Here is a 27,615-nt window from a genome sequence, read left to right on the forward strand (position 1 = left end):
GAGAACAGTACAGAACAACATCTGATGAATGTTAGTGGACATGAATGTCATCACCTCTTTCACTTCACTGATAAATCTGTTGTAGAAAGAAGCCTTCTGTGATAGATGAGCTTGATAAAAAAAATCATCATAAAAAAAGGGGGAAATGGGTGAATAATGCAATCACACATAATCTCTGCCATTTCATGTTCTCAATCAAGTGCCCTGCAAATTTCACTTTTTCCCTGTTGTGAAAAACTGAGCTGATTGCATTTTTTTTTTGTCTTTTTGGTTCCGTTTTTCTGCAGTATCATTATGACTGAATTATATGAGAAAGGAGATACACTACATGGCCAAAAATATGTGGACACCTGCTCATCAAACATCTAATTCCAAAATCATGGGCATTAATATGGAGTTGGTCCCCCCTTTGCTGCTATAACAGCCTCCACTCTTCTGGGAAAAATGTCCACTAGATGTTGGAACATTGCTGCAGGGACTTGCTTCCGTTCAGCCACAACAGCATTAGTGAGGTTGGACATTAATGTTGGGCGATTAGCACTGGCTAATCGCTGAGGTCAGGGCTCTGTGCAGGCCAGTCAAGTTCTTCTGCAACGATCTCGACAAACCATTTCTGTATAGACCTCGCTTTGTGCATGGGGGCATTGTCATGCGTAAACAGGAAAGGGCCTTCCCCAAACTGTTGCCACAAAGTTGTAAATACAAAATTGTCTAGAATGTCATTGTATGCTGTAGCATTAAGATTTCCCTTCACTGGAACTAAGGGGCCTAGTCCGAACCATGAAAAACAGCCCCAGACCATTATTCCTCCTCCACCAAACTTTACAGTTGGCACTAGCATTCAGGCAGGTAGCATTCTCCTTTTACCCGTCAAAGCCAGATTCGTCCCTCGGACTGCTAGAGAGTGAAGCGTGAGAGAACTCATTTCTACTGCTCCAGAGTCCAATGGCAGCGAGCTTCACACCACTCCAGCCAACACTTTGCATTGCTCATGGTGATCTTATTCTTGTGTGTGGCTCCTCGGCCTTGGAACTCGGTAGTGAGTGTCGCAACCAAAGACAGACTATTGGCCGTAGCACTCGGTGGTCCTGTTCTGTGAGCTTGAGTGCCCTACCATTTTGCGGTCGAGCTGTTGTTGCTCCTAGACGTTTCCAATTCACATTTCCAATACAGTTGACCGGAGCTGCTCCAGCATGGCAGAAATGTGACGAACTGACTTGTTGGAAAGGTGGAATCCTATGACGATGCCAGGTTGATAGTCACTGAGCTCTTCAGTACGGGCTTTTCTACTGCTAATGTCTGTCTATGAAGATTGCATGGCTGTGTGCTCGATTTTATACACTTGTCAGCAACATGTGTGGCTAAAATAGCCGAATCCACTCATTTGAAGGGCTGTCCACATACTTTTGATTATGTAGTGTACATGTACACAGACATCCTCCCACTCCCACAGAAAGTTACAGTCAGATCACACCTCTTATTCCACTGCTCAGCCGAGACTGTTCACTCCACATTTCCTACAGGCAGAGAATCCCAAGAATGGCGAATCCAAGAATGCAGCCACCTCACAAGAGATGTTTTTTCCCCGTTTTTTTTTTCATTAACGAGCAAGATATGTTAGGTCAAATTCATACACCTTGGGGAAATTACTAGCATGGTTGCACACTCCCAATGGTGCCAACAGCAACCTGAGATAAAGCAGCACAAAAACTGTACCTAAAAATTGAATTTGTTCTTGGTAATACCATCTGCTGAACTGTAAATAGCATATTAAATGTATTCAATATACGGCTACAGCTATGAGTGCACTACAGTAGTACCCTCCTCTTAAAAGTATTCATACTTGGCTGTGAGCCATCATTGTAAATAAGAATTTGTTCTTAAACTGACTTGCCTAGTTAAATAAAGGTTCAATGTAAAAAATGAAAATAAAAGACTCTACTCTGTCTTGGCACCCCAATGTTGGAATGAGCTTCCGCTGACATTAGGACAGCAGAGTGCGTGCATCTTCTGAAAACATCAAACCCTACCTCTTCACTGAAAATGTCACTTACTATAACTGAGATATTGTGGTTGTCTCACCTAGCTATCTTAAGATGAATGCACGAATTGTAAGTCACTCTGGATAAGTGTCTTCTAAATGATTAAAGCATTTAAAGAAATGTTGACTTTTTGTCTGTGGTATTTTCTAAGAAAAAGGGCATTATACCTGTAGAAGACACATTATTTGGCGTATTTAAATTCTAATATGAACTAGGGTAGCTAACTAAGTGGTATGAATACAACCATCGTCTTAAATGTGTACTTCAAAAAGAGGGAAATACATTACAAATGGGTTAAAGCTAACTTAACATGACGTGGAGCCTCATTTATCAACTGTGCGTACCTGCAAATTATACCCCAAAACATGTGTGCGCCAGTTTTAATGCAAAAGTTGGCATTTATAAAAACTGAACTTGCCGTGAGAATCACCTTCCCGCAAACTTAGACCATGCATACGCAGTTTCTAGTGGTTAAAGTATTGCATTGCAACCAGACAAGTAGCCTAGTATTTTGTGCAAATGGGGGGTATGATGGACATAATAAGAAGATGGAATCATTTGCTGTTAGTTTATTTTTGCATTCTAAAATATACTGAACAAAAAGATAAACGCAACATTTAAAGTGTTGGTCCCACGCTTCATGAGCCATATAAAAGATCCCAGACATTTTCCATACAAACTAAAAGCTTATTTCTCTCAAATGTTGTACACAAATTTGTTTACATTCCCGTTAGTGGGCATTTCTCCTTTGCCAAGATAATCCATCCAACTGACCGGTGTGGCATATCAAGAAGCTGATTAAACAGCATGATTGTTACACAGGTGCACCTTGTGCTGAGGACAATAAGAGGCCACTCTAAAATGTGCAGTTCTGTCACACAACACAATACCACAGATGTCTCAGGTTTTTAGGGAGCGTGCAATTGGGATGCTGACTACAGAATGTCCACCAGAGCTGTTGCCAGAGAACTGAATGTTCATTCCTCTACCATAAGCCAACGTCATTTGAGAGAATTTGGCAGTATGTCCAAACAGCCTCACAACCGCAGACCACATGTAAGCACACCAGCCCAGGATCTCCGCATCTGGCTTCTCACCTGCGGTATCGTCTGAGACCAGCCACCACAACAGCTGATGAAACTGAGGAGTATTTCCATCGGTAATAAAGCCTTTTTGTGGGGGAAAAATAATTATGATTGGCTGGGCCTAGCTCCACAGTGGGTGGTCCTGGCTCCCAAGTGGGTGGGCCACCCATTGCTGCGCCAGCACCCAGTCATGTGAAATCCATATATTAGGGTCTGATTAATTTATTTCATTTGACTAATTTCCTTCTATGAACTGTAATTCAGTATAATCGTTGACATTTTGGCATGTTGCGTTTATATTCTTGTTCAGTATAATTAGAAATAGGCCTCTATTTGCTAGGCTATAATTTATTTAAACCCATGATCATTGCATAATAAATTCATCACCTTTTCTGTGATGGTTTCATACTCACGGGGTAGCCTATATGCCTACATCTAGGACACCATTCGTCCCATCTCTCGTTTAACTGAACCCACTTCACAGTAATATTTCGCTGTATGCCATCCGATCCAGAGCGCAGTTGTTTAACGGTGGAATAGACGAATGTAGGTAGGCTACTTCCTTAGCTTAAGTCTGAATACTCTAATATCATACTTCGCGAGTAGGCAATATTTCATTTATAAACATAATAGCCTACATATTATTTCCATACCATTGCAGAATAAATTCATCACCTTTTCTGGCTATGGGTGCATATTCCCGAAGTAGCCATTGCCTCAACAAATCACCATATGTATCTCTCTTTTAATTGGGCCAATTAGATAGGCTATTATTTCAAGTATTTTGCTTCCTGCATCAGAAAGGAATCGTGGATTAAAACATACAGTAGAATTTAACAGGTGAACAGACAATTTCTATGTTTCGTTGAAGTGTGTATGGCTAGCACTAAGTAGACAATGTTTCAGCATTCGCGGGCAGTGCAGCATATATGTTCGAGAAAAAGTACATGCCAACATTAGGCCCTATTAAATTCAAACGATCGATGTACAGGTCCACAGCAATTTGCAATTGTTTTTGTATTTCAGAAACGTTTTGTCTGTCAGATAGCCTAGGCCTACTGCAAATGTCACTGCAAGTGTCATTCTGCCATCAACTCCAAAAACACTCGATCAACTTAGCCATTGCTATTTCCTTTAGAAACGACTTTGGCCTAATTCCAATACGTCCAAAGTATACAGCAAATAATGGTGTTATTGTCGCTATAAAAAGGCGAATGGTGGGTGTTTTATAGGCCGTTTTAATGCTCGTTCACGCGCGCAGTTTACGAAGGGGTTTGATTTATAACTGGAAACTAACTTTGGGACAACAGCGGGAGTCTTGGTTGGACTCCCTGAAATGTCCATCGTTCTGGTGGTTGGCACAACATGTGAAAGTACTCGCAATGTTCAGTGTTCCACTGCATACTGTCATAAACAAATCAGACACCCCAAGTTCCCAGCTACTATCTAATCAACGCAACATTATCCCACCCCTGGTTAGCGACTATTGGCATATAAAGCTCAACCCAACTTATATCGGCCAATTAATTTCCAGCAATATTGCCCTGTCTTGTCTGTGTTGCGCGCGTTTGTCTATCACCCTGTGTGTAGCCAGTTGATGTGATAACCGTCTTGTGGGTTGACATTAATACTTTCCCCAAAACCGTCAATTAAATGTTATCCGCAGAATAGGCTTACCTGGCAGAAGTATATCACGAGTATGTATATCATTTGTATGTATTATTTGCTATTTGCTAACTTTGCCATGAAATGAGCAGCAGCAGTACAGAACCATTTCCAGACCAGCACACTCCTCATTTGCTAGATGCGTAATTAAAGGGCCAGATGCACAATTAAAGTAGAATTACTTCCAGACCTTAAAAAAAATGGTCTTCAGATGTGATTTAATCATTGACATTGACTCAGAACATCAAATGTCGTTGTTTCTCTATAAACAATTGCAATTTTGAGAGTACATTAAAACAATCTAAAACCAGGAAAAATACAACTCAGAAAACAACTTGAGAAAATATAAAAACAGAATTTGAGGGAAAAAATATTATTTTATAGGGCCCCACTCAGAGTTGTTTATTAACCATTATTTTACCAGGTATATTGACAAAAGAACATGCACTACTTTCTCTTGTACACCAAGGACCTGGGAAGAGTTGCGGGGGAGAGGAGAAGAGAAGAATGTGCTTATTTGAATGCTATAAAAAAATAAATAACTCATGACATGTTAAAAAAAATAATAATAATTTTTAAGTAGCTCTCATGTTAGAATAGGTTGGAGAACCCAGCTCCAGGAACTTTAAAGTGAATTGTGTCAAATAAACATCAGAATCCAAATTTTGTCCAAACCGCACCATATTCCTGCGAAATTAGACAGCGGGCTGCCATTAGACCTTCATGCGAGACTTCCTACCACAAAATCTAACACTGTTTACACAGCAGGAATATGGTGTGGTTTGAACAAAAGTTGTATTCAGATGTTTATTTGATAGCGAGTGACACATTTCACTTTACTTCTGGTAAGTAGAGTTTCTAGAGACTATACATATGGTTTTCTTTACAGGAAACGTAATGTTTTGCTGAAGCCAGCTAAATTGTGTTAGGGTTATTTTCCGTCACCACCCACCAGAACGATGCACAACTCAGGGAGTGCAACCAATATAAAGACTGTGTCTCACAATGTTGTGTCCCAAAGCTAACTGGAAACATACATATATTTTTGTATTTTATATTTTTATATTTATATATATTTTTTATATTTTTCGCAATCTTTTCAGAAATGCCGCACGCAGATATTTAGTGTAGAACGGTTATATAAATGAGGCCCCTGAGCTACAAGGGGGCAATCAGGCTAATAACTAGGTCCACTCCGCAAAGCATATTATGAAAAATAGCTTTTACTGTAGCAAAATATTCATAATAACCTTAAAGAATCACAATCAATGATTAAATCACTTATTGAAATAAAACACAAAATAAAAATACATGTGTAAGAATAAAATTTGACCAAAAACAAAGGTATGTGGTGATATGGAAAAGCAGATTTTGAGAGCAAGCCAAAACATATTTGGTCTTGAAAGGAATCCCCCCCCCAATCCCAAGCTCCCCATTTCAACTTCAACTGGATCCTCCCACAGTCCAGTCTTATTTTGTTCCTCACACTAGGGGGAGAGAAAAAGGCAGAATGGCCGCTGTTTGCTCTACACAGTTCTCCAGGTCTAGTCCACTGCTTTCCTCTCATACACAGACGTGCCGCATATGGAAATTCACCACATACTCAGCGTTGGTCCTCTGTACTGAGATGGCGAACGGCTCAAAGGGGTGGAATGTGAAGGCCACCAGCCGCCGGACGGCATGGTTAATGGGCCGGCCCAGCAGGCCTGCCTGGATCTTGAACTTCAGCAATCCAGAGTCTCGAGCATAAAATCTACAGAGTTAATAAGAAAAACACAGTCTAAGCTTTTTCAAATGCAAGGGATACAATGAGATTTCTATACTTACCCAGTCAGATGAAATAGTGGAAACCATTTTTATGTCTCTGCGTGCAGTCTAAATTAAGTGAGAGATAGTCTTGCGTGCCAATGCTAACTAGCATTAGCGCAATGACAAAGTCTACAGGTATGCTAGATTAAGCATTGGAGAATCCCAGAAATGCAGTCAACACAATAGATTCATTTTTTTTCAGTAACAAGCAAGATATCTTAGTTCTTAGATATTTTCATATTTTTGCATATGCTAGTGTACCTTTAAACTTCCAGTCATTGCGCTAATGCTAGTTAGCATTGGCTAGCGAAACTACCCAACTTTCTTCATACTTCACGCAGAGACAAAAAGGGTATCCACGAGTTCATCCAACTCTGTATAAGTAGAAGGGTTTAATTGCCAGAATCTCGCAGTATCTAAAAAAAAAAAGTCTGTATCTAAGAACACACAGGTATACCAAAAGTTGTCATATAATGTATGAGTTATTGTAGTTTACATTTCCAAACAAATGTAATACTTCCAATAACAAGAGAGTTTACCATAAAACTTCCATTAAACATTAAGTGCCCGGCCTCTTATAATGTCTGGGCATCGTTTCACAGTTTAGCTAATAATATCAATGAATTCTCTTGAATACACGCCTGGTCAAAAAAGTGGAATTACGCATTCACTCATTTTGCCAGTCTGCTTCGGTGGAATCCAAGAGAATCTCTATCTCGCTCTGAATGACTGATATCTTCAACACACACACACACAAGCAAATAAACACCTGTTCTATTAATTGACCGTTTTAGGGTAGAATTGATTGATTAAATGTAATATCTACCAGGGCAAAACACACACATGTTTACTTGACAGACAAACACATTTTAGAAATCAGCATTATCTTGCCAATATTACCGGATGGGGTGGTCTCCACATGTTTTGGGCCGCTCCATCACAGATACCCACTTGTCGTCGTAGCTGAACAGGGAAAGATCCAGGTAGGGACTGCTGCTGTAGGACTGAGCACTAATGGGCAGCTGTCCCAGCAGCCTCCTCACCGCCTCAGTGTGACCGCCATACTTTGCATTAACTATGGTGTCTTTGAACCTGACCAGGAGGGATAAACAGTAGGAATTCACATTGTCAATGGAACAAAAAAAAGGTGTAATTTCATAGTCACTTAGCAGAACAATTCGAAGGAATACTTTTTAGATGCTAATTCCTCTAAATCGGTTCAATTTACTAGCCTTTGGATTGTGCCACACAGTATGGAGTTATTTTCATGTTAGCCCTCTGGTAAGCCTCCCTCCCCGACCAACAATACCTTCTCTGAACCTGCCGTGCAAAGTTGTTGCTGGAGGCTGAGCAGGGGAACTGAACAGCTTCGCTGTGGAGCGAAGCGTTCCGAAACAGGTCACAGAAGTTCTCAAACAGCTCCAGAAGTTTGTCAGAAGTGTTCTCAAAGACCGCCAACACCTCTGTCGACACCATGTTGTACACCACAAAGAATGAGGGCTGAGAGAAGAGCAGGCAGATATGAAGTTAGGAATTAAAAGGATATGCACTTTCGCATTAGCAAGAAATCATATTTGAAATATGGCTGCACTCGGAGACAGAATCAATATTTCAAATCAGAATATGTTTTCTACGCAATAGAGACTGAGCATGAGCCCCGACCTACAGTATAGGAGGAAGGTGGAATCCTATTAACCCGGCTCAGACGCTCGTCGTATGTGGCAGGGCTTGCAGATAGAGGATTACAAAGGGATACCCAGCCATGAGTTGCCCAGCGATGCAGAACTCCCAAACGAGCCAAATGCCTTTTATGCTCGCTTCGAGGAATATAACATTGCCTTGCGTGCAAGCCCAGGTTTGTCCGGATAACTATGTCAACCAGCTCTCCATAGCCAATGTGAGCAAAACGCTTAAACAGATTAACAATCACAGACGGAATACCAGGGTGCGTTCACAAAGCATGCGCAGACCAGCCGGCAAGTGCCTTCAGAGACATTTTCAATCTCTCCTTGTCCCAGTCTGCAATCCCAACATGTTTCAAACTGACCACCATTGTCCCAGTTTCCCAAGTACTCCAAGGTAACCTTCCTAAATGACCATCGCCCTGTAGTACTCACATCTGTGGTTATGAATTGCTTTGAAAAGCTGGTCATGACACACATCAACACCATCATCCCAGACACCCTAGAACCACTCCAATTTGCATACCGCCCCAACAGACCCACAGATGATGCAATCTCAATTGCACTTCAAACTGCCCCTCTCCCACCTGGACAAGAGGGGAAATAACTATGTGAGAATGCTGTTCATAGACTACAGCTCAGCATTCAACACCATAGTCCCATCCAAGCTCTGGGACTGAACCACTCCCTCTGCAACTGGATCCTGGGACCTTATTAATCAATATTGTGTAGAAGCTATTCTAAGACTTCACATGACTGGATAGTGAAGTCTTAGAATAGCTTCTACACAATATTGATTAATAAGGTCCCAGGGCATAGGTCAACCCACTTGGGAGCCCGGCCCAGCCACGGGGGAGCCCGGCCCAGCCAATCAGAATTAGTTTTTCCCCACAAAAGGGCTTTATTACAGACAGAAATACTCCTCAGTCTCATCAGCTGTCAGGGTGATGAGCAAAATTGCACATTTTAAAGTGGCCTTTTATTGTCCCCAGCACAAGGTGCACCTGTGTAATGATCATGCTGTTTAATCAGCTTCTTGTTATGCCACACCTGTCAGGTGGACGGATTACTAACAGAGATGTAAACAAATTGACGGCCTAGGAACAGTGGGTTAACTGCCTGTTCAGGGGCAGAACGACAGATTTGTACCTTGTCAGCTCGGGGATTTGAACTTGCAACCTTTCAGTCCAACACTCTAACCACTAGGCTACCCTGCCGCCCCGATGTCAATGGCATATGTTGCATGAATTCATAAAGGGAATACAATGAAATTGGAAAATTATTTAATGATTACTCACAATTTCACACATATTTTCCCCACTCTACGCTTGACAAGCAGTTCCTTTTCCACCACTTGGCACTGTGCGTGCGCATGGTCAAGGCTGTACGTAAATTTACACACACTCAAGCCAACATTCATATTGATAAATCTCACACTTTGCATGGAAATGATCCCACAAATGGTTTACGCACAGATTTGCGCCTACCCATGATTGATAAATGAGGCTCCCTTGATTTCCAGACGGGCCGGCACCAGGTGGTGAGGGTAGGCAGACAACACCTCCGCCACTCTGACCCTCAACACGGGGGCCCCCTCAGGGGTGTGTACTTAGTAATCAAGTTTGCGGGCCTCCCGGGTGGCGCAGTAGTTAAGGGCGCTGTACTGCAGCGCCAGCTGTGCCATCAGAGTCCCTGGGTTCGCGCCCAGGTTCTGCCGTAACCGGACGCGACCAGGAGGTCCGTGGAGCGACGCACAATTGGCCTAGCGTCGCCCGGGTTAGGGAGGGCTTGGTCGGTAGGGGTGTCCTTGTCTCATCGCGCACCAGCGACTCCTGTGGCGGGCTGGGCGCAGTGTGCGCTAGCCAAGGTGGCCAGGTGCACGGTGTTTCCTCCGGCGCATTGGTGCGGCTGGCTTCCGGGGTTGGATGCGCGCTGTGTTAAGAAGCAGTGCAGCTTGGTTGGGTTGTGTATCGGAGGACGCATGACTTTCAACCTTCGTCTCTCCCGAGCCCGTACGGGAGTTGTAGCGATGAAACAAGATAGTAGCTACTACAACAATTGGATACCACGAAATTGGGGAGAAAAAGGGGTAAAAAAAAAAAAAAAAAGTAATCAAGTTTGCTGAAGACATGACTGTAGTAGGACTGATCACCGACAGCGAGGAGTTAGCCTACAGGGAGGAGGTCAGAAACTTAGCAGTGTGATGCCAGGAAAACAACCTAAACATGAGTAAGACCAAGGAGCTGATTGTGGACTATAGGAGAAAGAGGGTCTCCCCTCTTTCTCCTATAGTCCACGATCAGCTCCTTGGTACGCCCACATCGACAGGGCTGTTGTGGACTGGGTAGAGAGTGTCAAGCAATGTTCACCAAGCGCACATTTTCGCACATTTGAGTGTTTTGAAGATTCACATTTACTGTGAACACAGGCTGTACCCGCTTTAAGTTACAGTTTTACTGTGAACACAGGCTGTACCCGCTTTAAGTTACAGTTTTACTGTGAACACAGGCTGTACCCGCTTTAAGTTACAGTTTTACTGTGAACACAGGCTGTACCCGCTTTAAGTTACAGTTTTACTGTGAACACAGGCTGTACCCGCTTTAAGTTTAAAACTTTACAGTTTTATACGTGGCCAAGTAGGCTACTGTGGCAATTTGATCATCATGTAGGCCTACCATAGTGACCTACCATCAAAAACAATGGAGAAAATGTATCCCATTACATTTTAACATGGAAATAGCTGTTCTATCAATGGACTACATTCCATGAGACTTGTGAAAAAAACATGCAGGGCTTGACATTAACCTGCTTATCCACTTGTCCTTTAGACAAGGAGGTGACTGAAAATGGTGTTGTTTGATGCAAGACACCACTTTACAAAATAAAATGTATTATTATTCCCATACCATTATTACAGAGAATCAGACACATTATGCTCCCCTCTGGCTACTTAGTTTATTCAAGCCTGTCTCAAAATACAACACTGCCCCCTTAACACATAAAAAAAGGTCTTTACCTGACTCACTTTTCAAAGATGTCAAGAAATGTACACACATTTCGTGCTCTTGTAGGAAGCAATCACTCTCCTATTGCTGACAACAAATGATCTATAACTGAGCTAATAACTCACTAACTAGCAAAGGATATGAACAAAATGTGCACACGTGGCTACATGCAGCTGTCGCTTTGATCTCAAAACAAGCGCATCTACTCACGACCACAGCTGTAAAGACAGTCCAGATCAAAGTAAATGGCACAGATCCATATATGGCAATGGTCTATTTGCATATAGGCCTACTGCAGCTCTGATTGGTTATGCTGCACTGGTCTATGTAGAGTACGGTCTGAGTAGTGTGTGTCAATGCAATAGAATCCTATTCCGACATGTTCTGCCTACAACAGCCAGGTGGCTAAATAATCAATTAATGGTACCTGAACTATCAGCACTGACCCTACGCACACTCACTAGACTATATATACACACTCACTAGACTATACATACACACACACTATATACACACTCACTAGACTATATATACACACTACATACACACTCACTAGACTATATATACACACTCACTAAACCATATATATACATATATATATACATATACATACATATATATACATATATATATATATATATATATATATATATATATATATATATATATATATATATGTATACACACACACTCACTAGACTATATATACACACTACATACACACTCACTAGACTATATATACACACGCACTAGACTATATATACACACGCACTAGACTATATATACACACACTATATATACACACTCACTAAACTATATACAGTGGGGAGAACAAGTATTTGATACACTGCCGATTTTGCAGGTTTTCCTACTTACAAAGCATGTAGAGGTCTGTCATTTTTATCATAGGTACACTTCAACTGTGAGATGAACAAAAATCCAGAAAATCACATTGTATGATTTTAAAGTAAATCATTTGCATTTTATTGCATGTTGTTCTCCCCACTGTATACACACTCACTAGACTATATATACACACTACATACACACTCACTAGACTATATACACACACTCACTAAACCATATATATATATATACACACACTCACACACTTACTAGACTATATACAGTGCCTTGCGAAAGTATTCGGCCCCCTTGAACTTTGCGACCTTTTGCCACATTTCAGGCTTCAAACATAAAGATATAAAACTTTATTTTTTTGTGAAGAATCAACAACAAGTGGGACACAATCATGAAGTGGAACGACATTTATTGGATATTTCAAACTTTTTTAACAAATCAAAAACTGAAAAATTGGGCGTGCAAAATTATTCAGCCCCCTTAAGTTAATACTTTGTAGCGCCACCTTTTGCTGCGATTACAGCTGTAAGTCGCTTGGGGTATGTCTCTATCAGTTTTGCACATCGAGAGACTGAATTTTTTTCCCATTCCTCCTTGCAAAACAGCTCGAGCTCAGTGAGGTTGGATGGAGAGCATTTGTAAACAGCAGTTTTCAGTTCTTTCCACAGATTCTCGATTGGATTTAGGTCTGGACTTTGACTTGGCCATTCTAACACCTGGATATGTTTATTTTTTAACCATTCCATTGTAGATTTTGCTTTATGTTTTGGATCATTGTCTTGTTGGAAGACAAATCTCCGTCCCAGTCCTTTTACAGACTCCATCAGGGTTTCTTCCAGAATGGTCCTGTATTTGTCTCCATCTATCTTCCCATCAATTTTAACCATCTTCCCTGTCCCTGCTGAAGAAAAGCAGGCCCAAACCATGATGCTGCCACCACCATGTTTGACGGTGGGGATGGTGTGTTCAGCTGTGTTGCTTTTACGCCAAACATAACGTTTTGCATTGTTGCCAAAAAGTTCAATTTTGGTTTCATCTGACCAGAGCACCTTCTTCCACATGTTTGGTGTGTCTCCCAGGTGGCTTGTGGCAAACTTTAACCAACACTTTTTATGGATATCTTTAAGAAATGGCTTTCTTCTTGCCACTCTTCCATAAAGGCCAGATTTGTGCAATATACGACTGATTGTTGTCCTATGGACAGAGTCTCCCACCTCAGCTGTAGATCTCTGCAGTTCATCCAGAGTGATCATGGGCCTCTTGGCTGCATCTCTGATCAGTCTTCTCCTTGTATGAGCTGAAAGTTTAGAGGGACGGCCAGGTCTTGGTAGATTTGCAGTGGTCTGATACTCCTTCCATTTCAATATTATCGCTTGCACAGTGCCCCTTGGGATGTTTAAAGCTTGGGAAATCTTTTTGTATCCAAATCCAGCTTTAAACTTCTTCACAACAGTATCTCGGACCTGCCTGGTGTGTTCCTTGTTCTTCATGATGCTCTCTGCGCTTTTAACGGACCTCTGAGACTATCACAGTGCAGGTGCATTTATACGGAGACTTGATTACACACAGGTGGATTGTATTTATCATCATTAGTCATTTAGGTCAACATTGGATCATTCAGAGATCCTCACTGAACTTCTGGAGAGAGTTTGCTGCACTGAAAGTAAAGGGGCTGAATAATTTTGCACGCCCAATTTTTCATTTTTTGATTTGTTAAAAAAGTTTGAAATATCCAATAAATGTCGTTCCACTTCATGATTGTGTCCCACTTGTTGTTGATTCTTCACAAAAAAATACAGTTTTATATCTTTATGTTTGAAGCCTGAAATGTGGCAAAAGGTCGCAAAGTTCAAGGGGGCCGAATACTTTCGCAAGGCACTGTATATACACACTATATACTGTATACACACTCTCTAGACTATATATACACATACTATATATACACACTCACTAAACTACACTGCTCAAAAAATAAAGGGAACACTAAAATAACACATCCTAGATCTGAATGAATGAAATATTCTCATAAAATACTTTTTCTTTACATAGTTGAATGTGCTGACAACAAAATCACACAAAAAATTATCAATGGAAATAAAATGTATCAACCCATGGAGGTCTGGATTTGGAGTCACACTCAAAATAAAGTGGAAAACCACACTACAGGCTGGTCCAACTTTGATGTAATGTCCTTAAAACAAGTCAAAATGAGGCTCAGTAGTGTGTGTGGCCTCCACGTGCCTGTATGACCTCCCTACACCGCCTGGGCATGCTCCTGATGAGGTGGCGGATGGTCTCCTGAGGGATCTCCTCCCAGACCTGGACTAAAGCATATGCCAACTCCTGGACAGTCTGTGGTGCAACGTGGCGTTGGTGGATGGAGCGAGACATGATGTCCCAGATGTGCTCAATTGGATTCAGGTCTGGGGAACGGGCGGGCCAGTCCATAGCATCAATGCCTTCCTCTTGCAGGAACTGCTGACACACTCCAGCCACATGAGGTCTAGCATTGTCTTGCATTAGGAGGGGCCAACCGCCAACCCAGGGCCAACCGCACCAGCATATGGTCTCACAAGGGGTCTGAGGATCTCATCTCGGTACCTAATGGCAGTTAGGCTACCTCTGGCGAGCACATGGAGGGCTGTGCGGCCCCCCAAAGAAATGCCACCCCACACCATGACTGACCCACCGCCAAACCGGTCATGCTGGAGGATGTTGCAGGCAGCAGAACGTTCTCCACGGTGTCTCCAGACTGTCACGTGCTCAGTGTGAACCTGCTTTCATCCGTGAAGAGCACAGGGGGCCAGTGGCGAATTTGGCAATCTTGGTGTTCTCTGGCAAATGCCAAATGTCCTGCACGGTGTTGGGCTGTAAGCACAACCCCCACCTGGGGACGTCGGGCCCTCATACCACCCTCATGGAGTCTGTTTCTGACCGTTTGAGCAGACATGCACATTTGTGGCCTGCTGGAGGTCATTTTGCAAGGCTCTGGCAGTGCTCCTCCTGCTCCTCCTTGCACAAAGGCGGGGGTAGCGGTCCTGCTGCTGAGTTGTTGCCCTCCTACGGCCTCCTCCACGTCTCCTGATGTACTGGCCTGTCTCCTGGTAGCGCCTCCATGCTCTGGACACTACGCTGACAGACACAGCAAACCTTCTTGCCACAGCTCGCATTGATGTTCCATCCTGGATGAGCTGCACTACCTGAGCCACTTGTGTGGATTGTAAACTCATGCTACCACTAGAGTGAAAGCACCGCCAGCATTCAAAAGTGACCAAAACATCAGCCAGGAAGCATAGGAACTGAGAAGTGGTCTGTGGTCACCACCTGCAGAACCACTCCTTTATTGGGGGAGTCTTGCTAATTGCCTATAATTTCCACCTGTTGTATATTCCATTTGCACAGCAGCATGTGAAATTTATTGTCAATCAGTGTTGCTTCCTAAGTGGACAGTTTGATTTCACAGAAGTGTGATTGACTTGGAGTTACATTGCGTTGTTTAAGTGTTCCCTTTATTTTTTTGAGCAGACTATTTATACACACACACACTCACTAGACTATATATACACACTCACTAGACTATATATACACACTCACTAGACTATATATACACACTATATATTAGAGGTCGACCGATTAATCGGAATGGCCGATTTCAAGTTTTCATACCAATCAGAAATTGGTATATTTGGGCGCCGATTTGCCGAATTTTTTAAATATATTTTTTATACCTTTATTTAACTAGGCAAGTCAGTTAAGAATACATTCTTATTTTCAATGACATCCTAGGAAGGGTGGGTTAACTGCCTCGTTCAGGGGCAGAACGACAGATTTTCACCTTGTCGGCTCGGGGGATCCAATCTTGCAACCTTACAGTTAACTATTCCAACGCAATATAACGACCTTCCTCTCTCTCGTTGCACTCCACAAGGAGACTGCCTGTTACGCGAATGCAGTAAGCCAAGGTAAGTTGCTAGCTAGCTGTGGCAAAGAAGGGGGTCGAGTGATAAATGGCAGATGTGAGAGCAGAACTAATAAACGGGCTCTGCCCGATCACTAAAATGGCCACCCCGATCAGAACTACAGATCACAAAATGGCCGACTGCCAAAACTACAAGTCCCAGAAGCAAGGGGAACCCTCAGAAGGTGGAACCGACCCACAGATAAAGGGTCAAGAAAAAACAGGAAGAGAGAGCGGGCTGGAAGGATCTATGAACCATAGAGAAAGAGACAATAGATATTGGCTGGATTTACCGTGAATGAGCTGGACTGTTTTGGACTTACCTGTTGGCGTTTGGACCTGGACCTACCGAGAACCCGATTCGTGTACCGAACCCTGCTATCCTTGACCTTGCCTACAGCCTGGGTGGACCAGGACGGAGAAACAAACACACAGGTACTGTCCTGTTCGAAAGAACTTACATTCTGGGGTGAATTGGTGACAGTTTCCCACCTAATTTGTGACAAACGCTCATAACCTTGAAGAGGTTTGCCACACGTGGTGGAGAATGCGGGCAATGGACTAACCATACCGCTGGTTAGGTAGAAGAAAAATGTTCAGTTAGCACTCCAAAGGGGAGTCAGGTTTTTTTTGTGGCTTTGTTTTTTTTAGGACAGTTTCTCAGGAAAATGAGTATGGAGGGAGCCATACAGGCCCTGTTACAAGCAGAGGCCACCCAACAAGAGGCAACTAGAGCTAAAAAAAAAAGCTCATCAGGATGTAATGCGAATGTATCAGGACACGTTACAGGTCCAGCACCACACCAACCAGCTGCTCAGAGAAGAACAAGAGAGAAACACCCGGGAGTTAAGAGAAGGCCTAAAGGGGCTAGTGGGCCAAATTGGGGCTCAATTACCAGCTGCAAATACCCAGATGCGGGCCAATAATTTTCTTCAAAAAATGACAGCACAGGATGATGTGGAAGCATATCTTACCACCTTCGAAAGGACGGCAGAGAGGGCGAAGTGGCCGAAAGAAGAATGGGCAGGGCTTCTGGCACCATACCTGGCAGGGGACGCTCAAAACGTGTATTTCGACCTGGAGTTGAAAGATGTACAGGATTACGATAAACTAAAGGGAGAGCTTCTGACTAGACTGGGAGTGACCGATACGGTAAGAGCACACCGCTTCCACCCGTGGTCCGACCGACCTGGACAACCTCCCCAAACACAGATGTTCGACTTGATTCACCTGGCACGGAAATGGTTGCGACCGGAGACCCGTTCCTCCGCCGAGATCGTCGAGACCATCGTACTCAACCAGTTTCAGCGAGGTCTACCCCAAGAAGTGCGACGATGGGTTGGCCAGAACGAGGTACTTTCCGCCGACCATCTCGTGGGCCTGGTTGAAAGGTATTGTACGGCAGGAACAGCTGAGCAGGCACAGGAGGAAAGATTCCCATTCCCCAGGCCTGGGCGAACCAGCGGACAGGGTAAGACTGTCCCAACAGGTGGAGGGGGAAGAGAGCAGTGTGGGGCAATGAGGAAAGAATCAGAATCGGCCCGAGACACTAAGGAAAAAAACGGAAACCAGGACCGGGGGTCGAGGGGGTCTCCCCCCCGAACCCCTATTATCTGTTACAATTGTAATCGACCAGGACATATTGCAGCCTACTGCCCTATTAAAGAAGAGCCAATGCAATGTAACCTCTGTGAAAAAGAAGATGATATATGGTATGCATGTCCTGTTGTAACCACTGTACTTGAAAGATCAAGAAACAAACATACAGTGCCTTGCGAAAGTATTCGGCCCCCTTGAACTTTGCGACCTTTTGCCACATTTCAGGCTTCAAACATAAAGATATAAAACTGTATTATTTTGTGAAGAATCAACAACAAGTGGGACACAATCATGAAGTGGAACGACATTTATTGGATATTTCAAACTTTTTTAACAAATCAAATACTGAAAAATTGGGCGTGCAAAATTATTCAGCCCCTTTACTTTCAGTGCAGCAAACTCTCTCCAGAAGTTCAGTGAGGATCTCTGAATGATCCAATGTTGACCTAAATGACTAATGATGATAAATACAATCCACCTGTGTGTAATCAAGTCTCCGTATAAATGCACCTGCACTGTGATAGTCTCAGAGGTCCGTTAAAAGCGCAGAGAGTATCATGAAGAACAAGGAACACACCAGGCAGGTCCGAGATACTGTTGTGAAGACGTTTAAAGCCGGATTTGGATACAAAAATATTTCCCAAGCTTTAAACATCCCAAGGAGCACTGTGCAAGCGATAATATTGAAATGGAAGGAGTATCAGAACACTGCAAATCTACCAAGATCTGGCCGTCCCTCTAAACTTTCAGCTCATACAAGGAGAAGACTGATCAGAGATGCAGCCAAGAGGCCCATGATCACTCTGGATGAACTGCAGAGATCTACAGCTGAGGTGGGAGACTCTGTCCATAGGACAACAATCAGTCGTATATTGCACAAATCTGGCATTTATGGAAGAGTGGCAAGAAGAAAGCCATTTCTTAAAGATATCCATAAAAAGTGTTGTTTAAAGTTTGCCACAAGCCACCTGGGAGACACACCAAACATGTGGAAAAAGGTGCTCTGGTCAGATGAAACCAAAATTGAACTTTTTGGCAACAATGCAAGACGTTATGTTTGGCGTAAAAGCAACACAGCTCAACACCCTGAACACACCATCCCCACTGTCAAACATGGTGGTGGCAGCATCATGGTTTGGGCCTGCTTTTCTTCAGCAGGGACAGGGAAGATGGTTAAAATTGATGGGAAGATGGATGGAGCCAAATACAGGACCATTCTGGAAGAAAACCTGATGGAGTCTGCAAAAGACCTGAGACTGGGACAGAGATTTGTCTTCCAACAAGACAATGATCCAAAACATAAAGCAAAATCTACAATGGAATGGTTCAAAAATAAACATATCCAGGTGTTAGAATGGCCAAGGCAAAGTCCAGACCTGAATCCAATCGAGAATCTGTGGAAAGAACTGAAAACTGCTGTTCACAAATGCTCTCCATCCAACCTCACTGAGCTCGAGCTGTTTTGCAAGGAGGAATGGGAAAAAAATTCAGTCTCTCAATGTGCAAAACTGATAGAGACATACCCCAAGCGACTTACAGCTGTAATCGCAGCAAAAGGTGGCGCTACAAAGTATTAACTTAAGGGGGCTGAATCATTTTGCACGCCCAATTTTTCAGTTTTTGATTTGTTAAAAAAGTTTGAAATATTCAATAAATGTCGTTCCACTTCATGATTGTGTCCCACTTGTTGTTGATTCTTCACAAAAAAATACAGTTTTATATCTTTATGTTTGAAGCCTGAAATGTGGCAAAAGGTCGCAAAGTTCAAGGGGGCCGAATACTTTCGCAAGGCACTGTATGTGCAAGGTGAAGGTTGAAGGGAAAGAGGTTGAAGTACTGCTGGATTCTGGCAGTATGCTAACCCTGGTCGTTGCAAACCTAGTGCCAACTTATAAACTGGATGCAAGTCAGGATATCAGTGTTACATGCATTCATGGGGATACCCGTATGTACCCCACAGCCTTAGTGAGCATACAAACAGAGGACGGTCGGCTGGATTATGAGGTCGGCGTGGTCCCAAAGATGCCATAGGATGTAATATTGGGTAGATACTTTCCTAACTTTGCGAAGTTAGGCCAAAAGAATGGCATATTTGAGAAGCCAACAACCCTGACCAAGCAGGAAGAAGCATGGGGTCTTCAACCAAAGCCAAAAAAAGAGGTCTCCCAGGGGCCAACCTCACAGGTGCTAGTAGGGGAGGATGAGGATGAAGTGGCAAACCTTGTTGATAACGAACAGCCCGGTACTAGTGGGGCTGGGGTTGATCTGAATCCAGAGGACGACGATCTAGAGCCAGCAGACCTTGCAGGGTCCTTGACTAATTTCGGGACAGACCAAAACCAGGATCCAACCCTGCAGCAAGCCAGAGTAGAAGTGCAGGTCGTAGATGGTACTCCCATAAATGATGGGATGATGCCTAATAGTTTTCCCCACTTCATTATGAATAAGGGTTTGGTGTACAGAGTATCAAAAATAGGGGTTGATGTGGTTGAACAGTTGTTGGTCCCCACACGGTACCGGAGGACAGTACTGGATCTAGCTCACGGGCACATTCTGGGTGGACACCTTGGTATCGATAAAACCCGAGACCGGATTGTAAGGAGGTTTTACTGGCCAGGAATTCAGGCTGAAGTGGCTCGGCATTGTGGTGAGTGCCCGTAGTGCCAGTTAACATCTCCCCGACCAGCTGTTAGAAGCCCGTTAGTGCCACTCCCCATAATTGAAACGCCATTTGAGAGGATAGCAATGGATATAGTGGGCCCACTACCCAAATCTGCCAGAGGGCACCAATACATTCTGGTCATTCTAGATTATGCCACTCGCTACCCAGAAGCCATTATCCTTCGGACGATGGCTTACAAAAATATCGCTAAGGAATTAGTGCTCTTGTTCACCAGGGTAGGGGTTCCAAAGGAGAACCTTACTGACCAGGGGACCCCCTTTATGTCCTGCCTTCTGGCAGACCTTTGTAAATTGTGGCAGGTGAAACAGTTGAGGACATCGGTTTACCATCCTCAGACGGACGGGCTGGTTGAGAGATTCAACAGGACCCTGAAGTCAATGCTCAGGAAGGTAATCGATAAGGATGGGAAAAACTGGGATTGCATGTTGCCGTATCTGATGTTTGCCATTATAGAGGTTCCTCAAGCCTCGCTGGGGTTTTCTCCCTTTGAGCTGGTATATGGGAGGCACCCCCGGGGAATCTTAGACATCACCTGGGAAACCTGGGAGCACCAATCCACCCGTATACTAGTGTCATAGAGCACGTCACGGCAATGCAAGACAGGATAGCCACAGTCATGCCCATCGTCCGAGAGCACATGAGCCAAGCACAAGAGCACCAGCGGCACAATTATAACCGGCAGGCTACCCTGAGGGAATTTTAACCGGGAGATAAGGTGTTAGTGCTGATCCCCACGGTAGAGTGCAAACTACTAGCCTCATGGAAAGGACCATATGAAGTACTGGAGAGAATAGGAGACGTTAATTATCGGATCCGACAGCCAGGTCGACGGCCCCAGGAACAGATCGATCACATAAACCTGTTAAAAGCATGGAGAGAGAAACACTAATGGTCACATACCCCACACACACCCAGGAGACAGCCGAAGTAAATATTTCACCTACTCTGTCCCCAGCACAAGTACAGGAAATAAAGACCCTGATCGAGAAAAACCGAGATGTGTTTTCAGAGGTACCCGGCCAACCTGAGGTTACGGCTCATGATATTGTTTCCCTACCAGGGAGAAAAGTGAGCATAAGGCCATATCGGGTACCCGAGGCTCGACAGGCCGCGATTAGAGCAGAGACAGAGAAAATGTTGACAGCTGGAGTGATCGAGGAGTCACATAGTGAGAGGTCTAGCCCAATTGTGATGGTCTCCAAGCCCGATGGGTCTTTGCGGTTCTGTAACGACTTTCGGAAGGTAAATGAAATCTCCAAGTTTGATGCCTACCCCATGCCCCGAGTAGATGAACTACTGGAGAAAATTGGTAAAGCTCGGTACATTACGACCCTGGACCTGACAAAAGGGTACTGGCAAATTCTTCTGACCCCCAGGGCCAAAGAAAAGACAGCCTTCGCAACCCCTGACGGTTTGTTTCAATACACAGTCATGCCATTCGGCTTACACGGGGCCCCAGACACCTTTCAACGGCTCATGAACAACCGCACCAAGCATACGCCGCAGCTTATTTAGATGACGTGGGGATCTAAAGCCCAGATTGGGAATCCCACTTACCCTGGATACAGGCGGTGTTAGACGCCCTTAGAAAGGCAGGGCTTATGGCAAACCCTGCCAAGTGTTATGTGGGGTTAGAGGAAACAGAGTATTTGGGATATGCCGTGGGAAGAGGGTTAATCAAACCCCAACGTAAGAAGGTGGAGGCAATTAGAGGATGGCCGAAACCAGTAAATAATAAGCAGGTTCGAGCCTTCCTAGGGCTGACCGGTTACTACCGGAAGTTCATCCCAAGTTATGCCACAGTGGACGCCCCACTCACCGACATGACTAGAGCCAGAGGGCCAAACATGGTCAAATGGGATGAAAGGGCCACCAAAGCATTTAGGACATTACAGGAGACTCTCTGCTGTAATCCAGTGCTGGTGGTACCAGACTTTGAGAGAGAGTTTGTGCTTCAGACGGATGCCTCAGAGGTTGGCGTGGGAGCAGTGCTATCCCAAGAGGTAGAAGGGGTGGAACACCCCATCCTGTTTTTAAGCAGGAAGCTGGAACCTTGGGAAACCAACTACGCAGTCGTTGAGAAAGAGGCGCTGGCAGTAAAGTGGGCTCTAGAAAGCCTGAAATACTACCTGCTGGGGCGCCACTTCACCCTCATCAGTGACCATGCCCCACTCACCTGGATGCATAGGGCTAAAGAGAAGAACGCTTGGGTGATGCGGTAGTTTTTGAGTCTCCAACCGTTTTACTTTGACTTGAAACACAGGAAAATAAGTATTTGGTCACCTACTAACAAGCAAGATTTCTGGCTCTCACAGACCTGTAACTTCTATACAAAGGGTATATAACAAAGTATTGAGATAAACTTCTGTTATTGACCAAATACTTATTTTCCACCATAATTTGCAAATAAATTCATTAAAAATCATACAATGTGATTTTCTGGATTTTTTTTCTCATTTTGTCTGTCATAGTTGAAGTGTACCTATGATGAAAATTACAGGCCTCTCATCTTTTTAAGTGGGAGAACTTGCACAATTGGTGGCTGACTAAATACTTTTTTGCCCCACTGTATATACACACTCACTAGACTATATACACACACTATATACACACTCACTAGACTATATACACACAATCACTAGACTATATATACACACTCACTAGACTATATATACACACTCACTAGACTATATATACACACTATACTATATACACACACTCACTATACTATATACACACACTATACACACACTCACTAGACTATATACACACAATCACTAGACTATATACACACAATCACTAGACTATATATACACAATCACTAGACTATATTTACACAATCACTAGACTATATTACACACAATCACTAGACTATATATACACAATCACTAGAATATATATACACACACACCATGAACACACTCATTCACACACTACATTGACATAACACAAACGCATACCGACAACACACATCACACACACTTTTACACTCATAATTTGCTGCTGCTCTGCTGTTCTTTATTTTACTCTCATCTATCCTGATGCCTAGTCACTTTACCCTGCCTTCATGTACATATCTACCTCAAATACCTTGTACTTCTGCTTATTAATATGGTACTGGTACTTCCTGTATATAGCTCCATTCTTGTGTTTTTATTTTACTCTTCTTGTGTTCGTTTTTTCCCCCTCTGAATCGTTGGGAAGGACTCGTAAGCAAGCCTTTCACAGTAAAGTCTACACCAGTTGTATTAGGCATGTGACAAATAACATTTGCAACCGGAAGGTTGCAAGTTCAAACCCCCGAGCTGACAAGGTACAAATCTGTCGTTCTGCCCCTGAACAGGCAGTTAACCCACTGTTCTTAGGCCGTCATTGAAAATAAGAATTTGTTCTTAACTGACTTGCCTAGTTAAATAAAGGTAAAATAAAAGTAACATTTGATTTTGTTACTAATCAAGAGTCCCTTTATGTAGGATATAGAAGAACTAATTCAATCAATTGCAGACAGTGGATTTCCAGATAGAGGAAACAGTGTAAAGCACTACCATTATACAGGTGGGACAGGCCTAGCTCTGTTATCCCCTGCCTAGCTCTGTTATCCCCTGCCAAAAATAATTTGGTTGCAAATTACCACTAGAGATCCTTAATTAAGTGTACCTGGGAGGGGTCAGTGACTCGCAGGGTGACCACATCCTCGCTGGTGTATTTAATGAAGAGGTGGTGCTCATCCAGCAGCTGCATCTTCCACATCCTCAGCTGTCTCAGCTGGTCAAAGAACTGGAAGAAGCGTCGCTTGGCGGTGGCGCTGCCGTCCTTCTCAGCCCGTCTCCACAGGTAGACTAGTAGTCTGTGCTTCAGGGAGTTGATGGTCTTCTCCTTGTAGAGGCGGGAGAAGCCTGGCTGGCCCTCGGCCCGGGCCTCAGTGTACACCGCAGACAGAGTCAGGAGGTCGTCCTCGTAGCAGAAACGACCGATGGTCCGCACGTCCAGAAACAACCCCTCTGATGTCACCTACAGGATGACATCAGAACTATAAAAACATTCATTTAATTTCAGAAAAACATTCAATCAAGATGGTATAACGTTGTAATCTCACTACCAGGTAAGCATAGGGTACAGAGGATGAGGCAGGCTGAGATTATACACCTGAAAGACATGGATTGTCTGCTGCTGAACAGAAAGAACAGCCAGTATGTTACGGTAGAGGTAGAGTCCCTGGTTGTGCGAGAGGATGATCTTGTCACACCTAAAAGACCTGGTGTCACAAAGCCGGCCAGTGTGCAAGTCAATGACGTGCAGTGAGTAGTCCTCCAGAGGAGAGCGGGGGTTGGGAGTCACAGACTCGTTGTTGCGGTACACCTCAAAGAAGTGTGGAGATGGCTCCTCGGGCACGTAGACCGCTGAGCCCACGATCACATAGCGACAGTCATCAGTGAACAGGCTGCACTCTCGGTTCAGGTGCTCCCCATTGGAGGCCACGTTAGTGACGTGCAGGAGGGAAAAGAAGCGCTCAAAGAGGCGGCCGCGGATGTTGAGGGAGCGCTGGTCATTGCCGTTGGCCAGGGTCTCCCCATCCTGCCCCAGCAGCAGATCCTCCGCTGCATGGCAGCCCTGGTACTCATAGATCTCCAAAGAGGTCTGGTCAGAGGAGAAGGCTATGAAGCAGCGTCCATCTGGGGAGAACTTGCGTAGGAAGCAAGGAGGCTTCTCTACATTTACCACAGTGAAGTTTGGGAAAAGGTTCTGGTGGAAGCAGCGCCCGCGGTACCAGTGGGCTGCAGCCCGGCCAGAGAAGATCCGCCGCCGCTCCAGTCGATGGACCACATTCTGGTTCTGGATGCGCCTGGGTTTCAGAGTCGGGGAATCATCTTCCATTGTTTGATTGTTGCCAACTCCCACCAACTGGTAGCTACATCACAAATCTCTCTGTATGGCAACTAGTTAAAGAAGTAATACAAGACAATTAAATCAATACACAATTAATTTGAAAGTGCAACAGCTTATCAGCATTGTCATATCACACAGGTCATTTCTAGAATAGGTTTCCATTGCAAATCATCTTGTTTTGGTGCAAAATGTTTTGCAATAGTGTCCGACTAATGAATACACCCCTGGGCTGCCCTTAGTTCGATTTAACGCTATGTTTCGTGACAGTTTGTAGTACTGAATGACACATTTCCCCCAAACAGCGTGCACCGTTTTTTAACAGCCTTTGAAGTACATTTGCTCCCATTTGGTGGATGTGGCAAGATGTGGTCATTTGAAATTGCTAAACTCCTGGTCCTTCTGTATAGAACTGTTTCTGTTTAACTAAACTTTGAATATCGTTCTGTCGTACTGAACGCACCCCAGGTGTAATGTTGTTCACTAGCTACAGATTGTATGCCTGATAATGTGATATAACCAAAGATTTGTGGTGTCCATTATTGGCTGTTACAGGAAAGCCCCATACAAACCACCGCCATAGATTTTTATAACTAACCTGTTCTTGGCGATACTTTTTTCACCGAATCGAGAATGAAGTATCTTAGAAATGTCAGTTTCCAATTGCAGGTGGTTCTACAAAAACCATAGACAATTCAGAAAGATATTAAATCCAGGTTTTTATTGGGTGAGATATGTCTCTTGTATGTGTGTAGATATTTATTTTGGTCGCATTGTGACGAGCAGACATTTACTTCTACACATGGCTGTGACGCATAGAAACGACTACACCCTAGTTCCTGCAAAGATGCTGGGAAATGCTCTAGATGTGCAGCAGCTAAGATGGCGAGGAACCTCCTTGCACGGTACAAGACATAGATTTAATATCTTGAGTTATCGCTGTTTTTTTTAAAAAGCTATAGCGGCCATTTATAATAATAATTTGGTGGGTGCTTATATTTATCCAACTACACATGTACAAGTGTGTATTATACACGTGTGAATTGGAAATGTGTTTTTGCATATCCCAACTCTCCTTGAGACACCCTTGGAGTGGGGTCACAGCCAGGGTCTGCCATTGTCAATGGCAACTTTGGAGCAATTAGGGTGTGTTGCTCAAGGACACATCGACAAATGTATCACATTGTCAGTGAGGAGATTCGAACTAGGAACCGTTTGGTTACTGGCCTAACATTCTAACACACTAGGCTACCTGAGACCGAGTAATGGTCACCAAAAATATTTGGTTATATCACATTATCTAGCGTACAATCTGTAGCTAGTCATTCACTAGCCCAAAAACGAACTCCGACTGGGAAAATCGTTTTGATCCAACTCGACTTTCCAACCTGAAGTCTGTCTTCATGATTTTGATCTCGTTTTTTTCCGAGTTCCCAGTTGTGTTGAACGCGTCAGTAGAAGGTGTGTATTTCATGCCGAACCCCGACCTTGAGATGCCTCTACATCACGATTTCAATGGTAGAGTTGAACCACTAGAAAGAGCTAGGTTTACTCCTGAAATAACAAAATATATAACTTTTCCAAAACGAACTGTCCAAAATAATGACCCGAATTTACGTGTTTCACTATAACCAAACCTAAAACATCTCATGTTTGATTAAAAACGTTTTGAAATGCATAGTTATAAATATAATGACTAGAACGGACGAATCATTTATTTGAATGGGTAAACCCGTTCAATTCATTATATTTCTTTGCATTTAATCCTACCCGTTGGGCGAAACGTTACATACAAACTAACGTTAACTAAACAGTCAGAACTTGCTCGCTTGTGTTCGGGAAGCTAAACATTATTTTATTTGGAGTCATAGGCCGTTACAGAGCCAGCGGAGTTCATTTTCTAACAACAACGTTACTCACCTGTTGCTTGCTGTGAATTTGTCAAGCCAGTAACGTTATGCTATCTAGCCACAAAAACGATCAGATTATCAAATGCGGGAATAACGTTTGTTAGTTAGTCTTGGGGCAGGCAATAAAATGCGATTATGTGGCAAGCTTGGAACATTTGTTCTGAACAGGAATCGTGTTTTCGCAACACTGCTTCATGTTGTTAGCATTAGATAGATAACTAGATAACAAGCTAAGAGAGAGACACAAACAGCAAGAGATGCATCCTCTACGGTGGAACTGTTCCTCAATTCTCACAGCGCCATGGCAAACTCAGGGTGAAAATAGTATCGCATCACGTAGACGCCACACTTGACCAAAGGGGAGACTCAAAGGAAACTGACCTGCACAACGACTAATCAAAATCCAAAACGTACTTTATCCCTAACCTTAAC

The 27,615-nt window shown here is 43.6% G+C and overlaps 1 protein-coding gene across 2 annotated transcripts; it reads right to left on the reverse strand.

Annotated features, from left to right (window-relative positions):
• Positions 1 to 2,617: 2,617 nt before the first annotated feature.
• Positions 2,618 to 27,403, reverse strand: LOC139370565 (DET1 partner of COP1 E3 ubiquitin ligase). 2 transcript variants are annotated; one of them, XM_071110140.1, is made up of 7 exons: positions 27,194 to 27,395; positions 26,662 to 26,805; positions 24,536 to 25,326; positions 24,047 to 24,400; positions 7,911 to 8,101; positions 7,502 to 7,693; positions 2,618 to 6,545 (listed from the first exon to the last, which is right to left on the reverse strand). In XM_071110140.1, exons 3-7 carry the CDS (start codon positions 25,262 to 25,264, stop codon positions 6,356 to 6,358), a joined length of 1,656 nt encoding a protein of 551 aa, XP_070966241.1. In that variant the 5' UTR covers positions 25,265 to 25,326; positions 26,662 to 26,805; positions 27,194 to 27,395; the 3' UTR covers positions 2,618 to 6,355. The 2 variants fall into 2 exon arrangements, with proteins under 2 accessions (XP_070966241.1, XP_070966249.1); XM_071110148.1 differs by lacking the exon at positions 26,662 to 26,805 and having other exon boundaries at positions 27,194 to 27,403.
• Positions 27,404 to 27,615: the final 212 nt, after the last annotated feature.

The sequence above is a fragment of the Oncorhynchus clarkii genome, chromosome 2, assembly GCF_045791955.1.
Source record: "Oncorhynchus clarkii lewisi isolate Uvic-CL-2024 chromosome 2, UVic_Ocla_1.0, whole genome shotgun sequence".
In the NCBI taxonomy this organism is placed as follows: domain Eukaryota; kingdom Metazoa; phylum Chordata; class Actinopteri; order Salmoniformes; family Salmonidae; genus Oncorhynchus; species Oncorhynchus clarkii.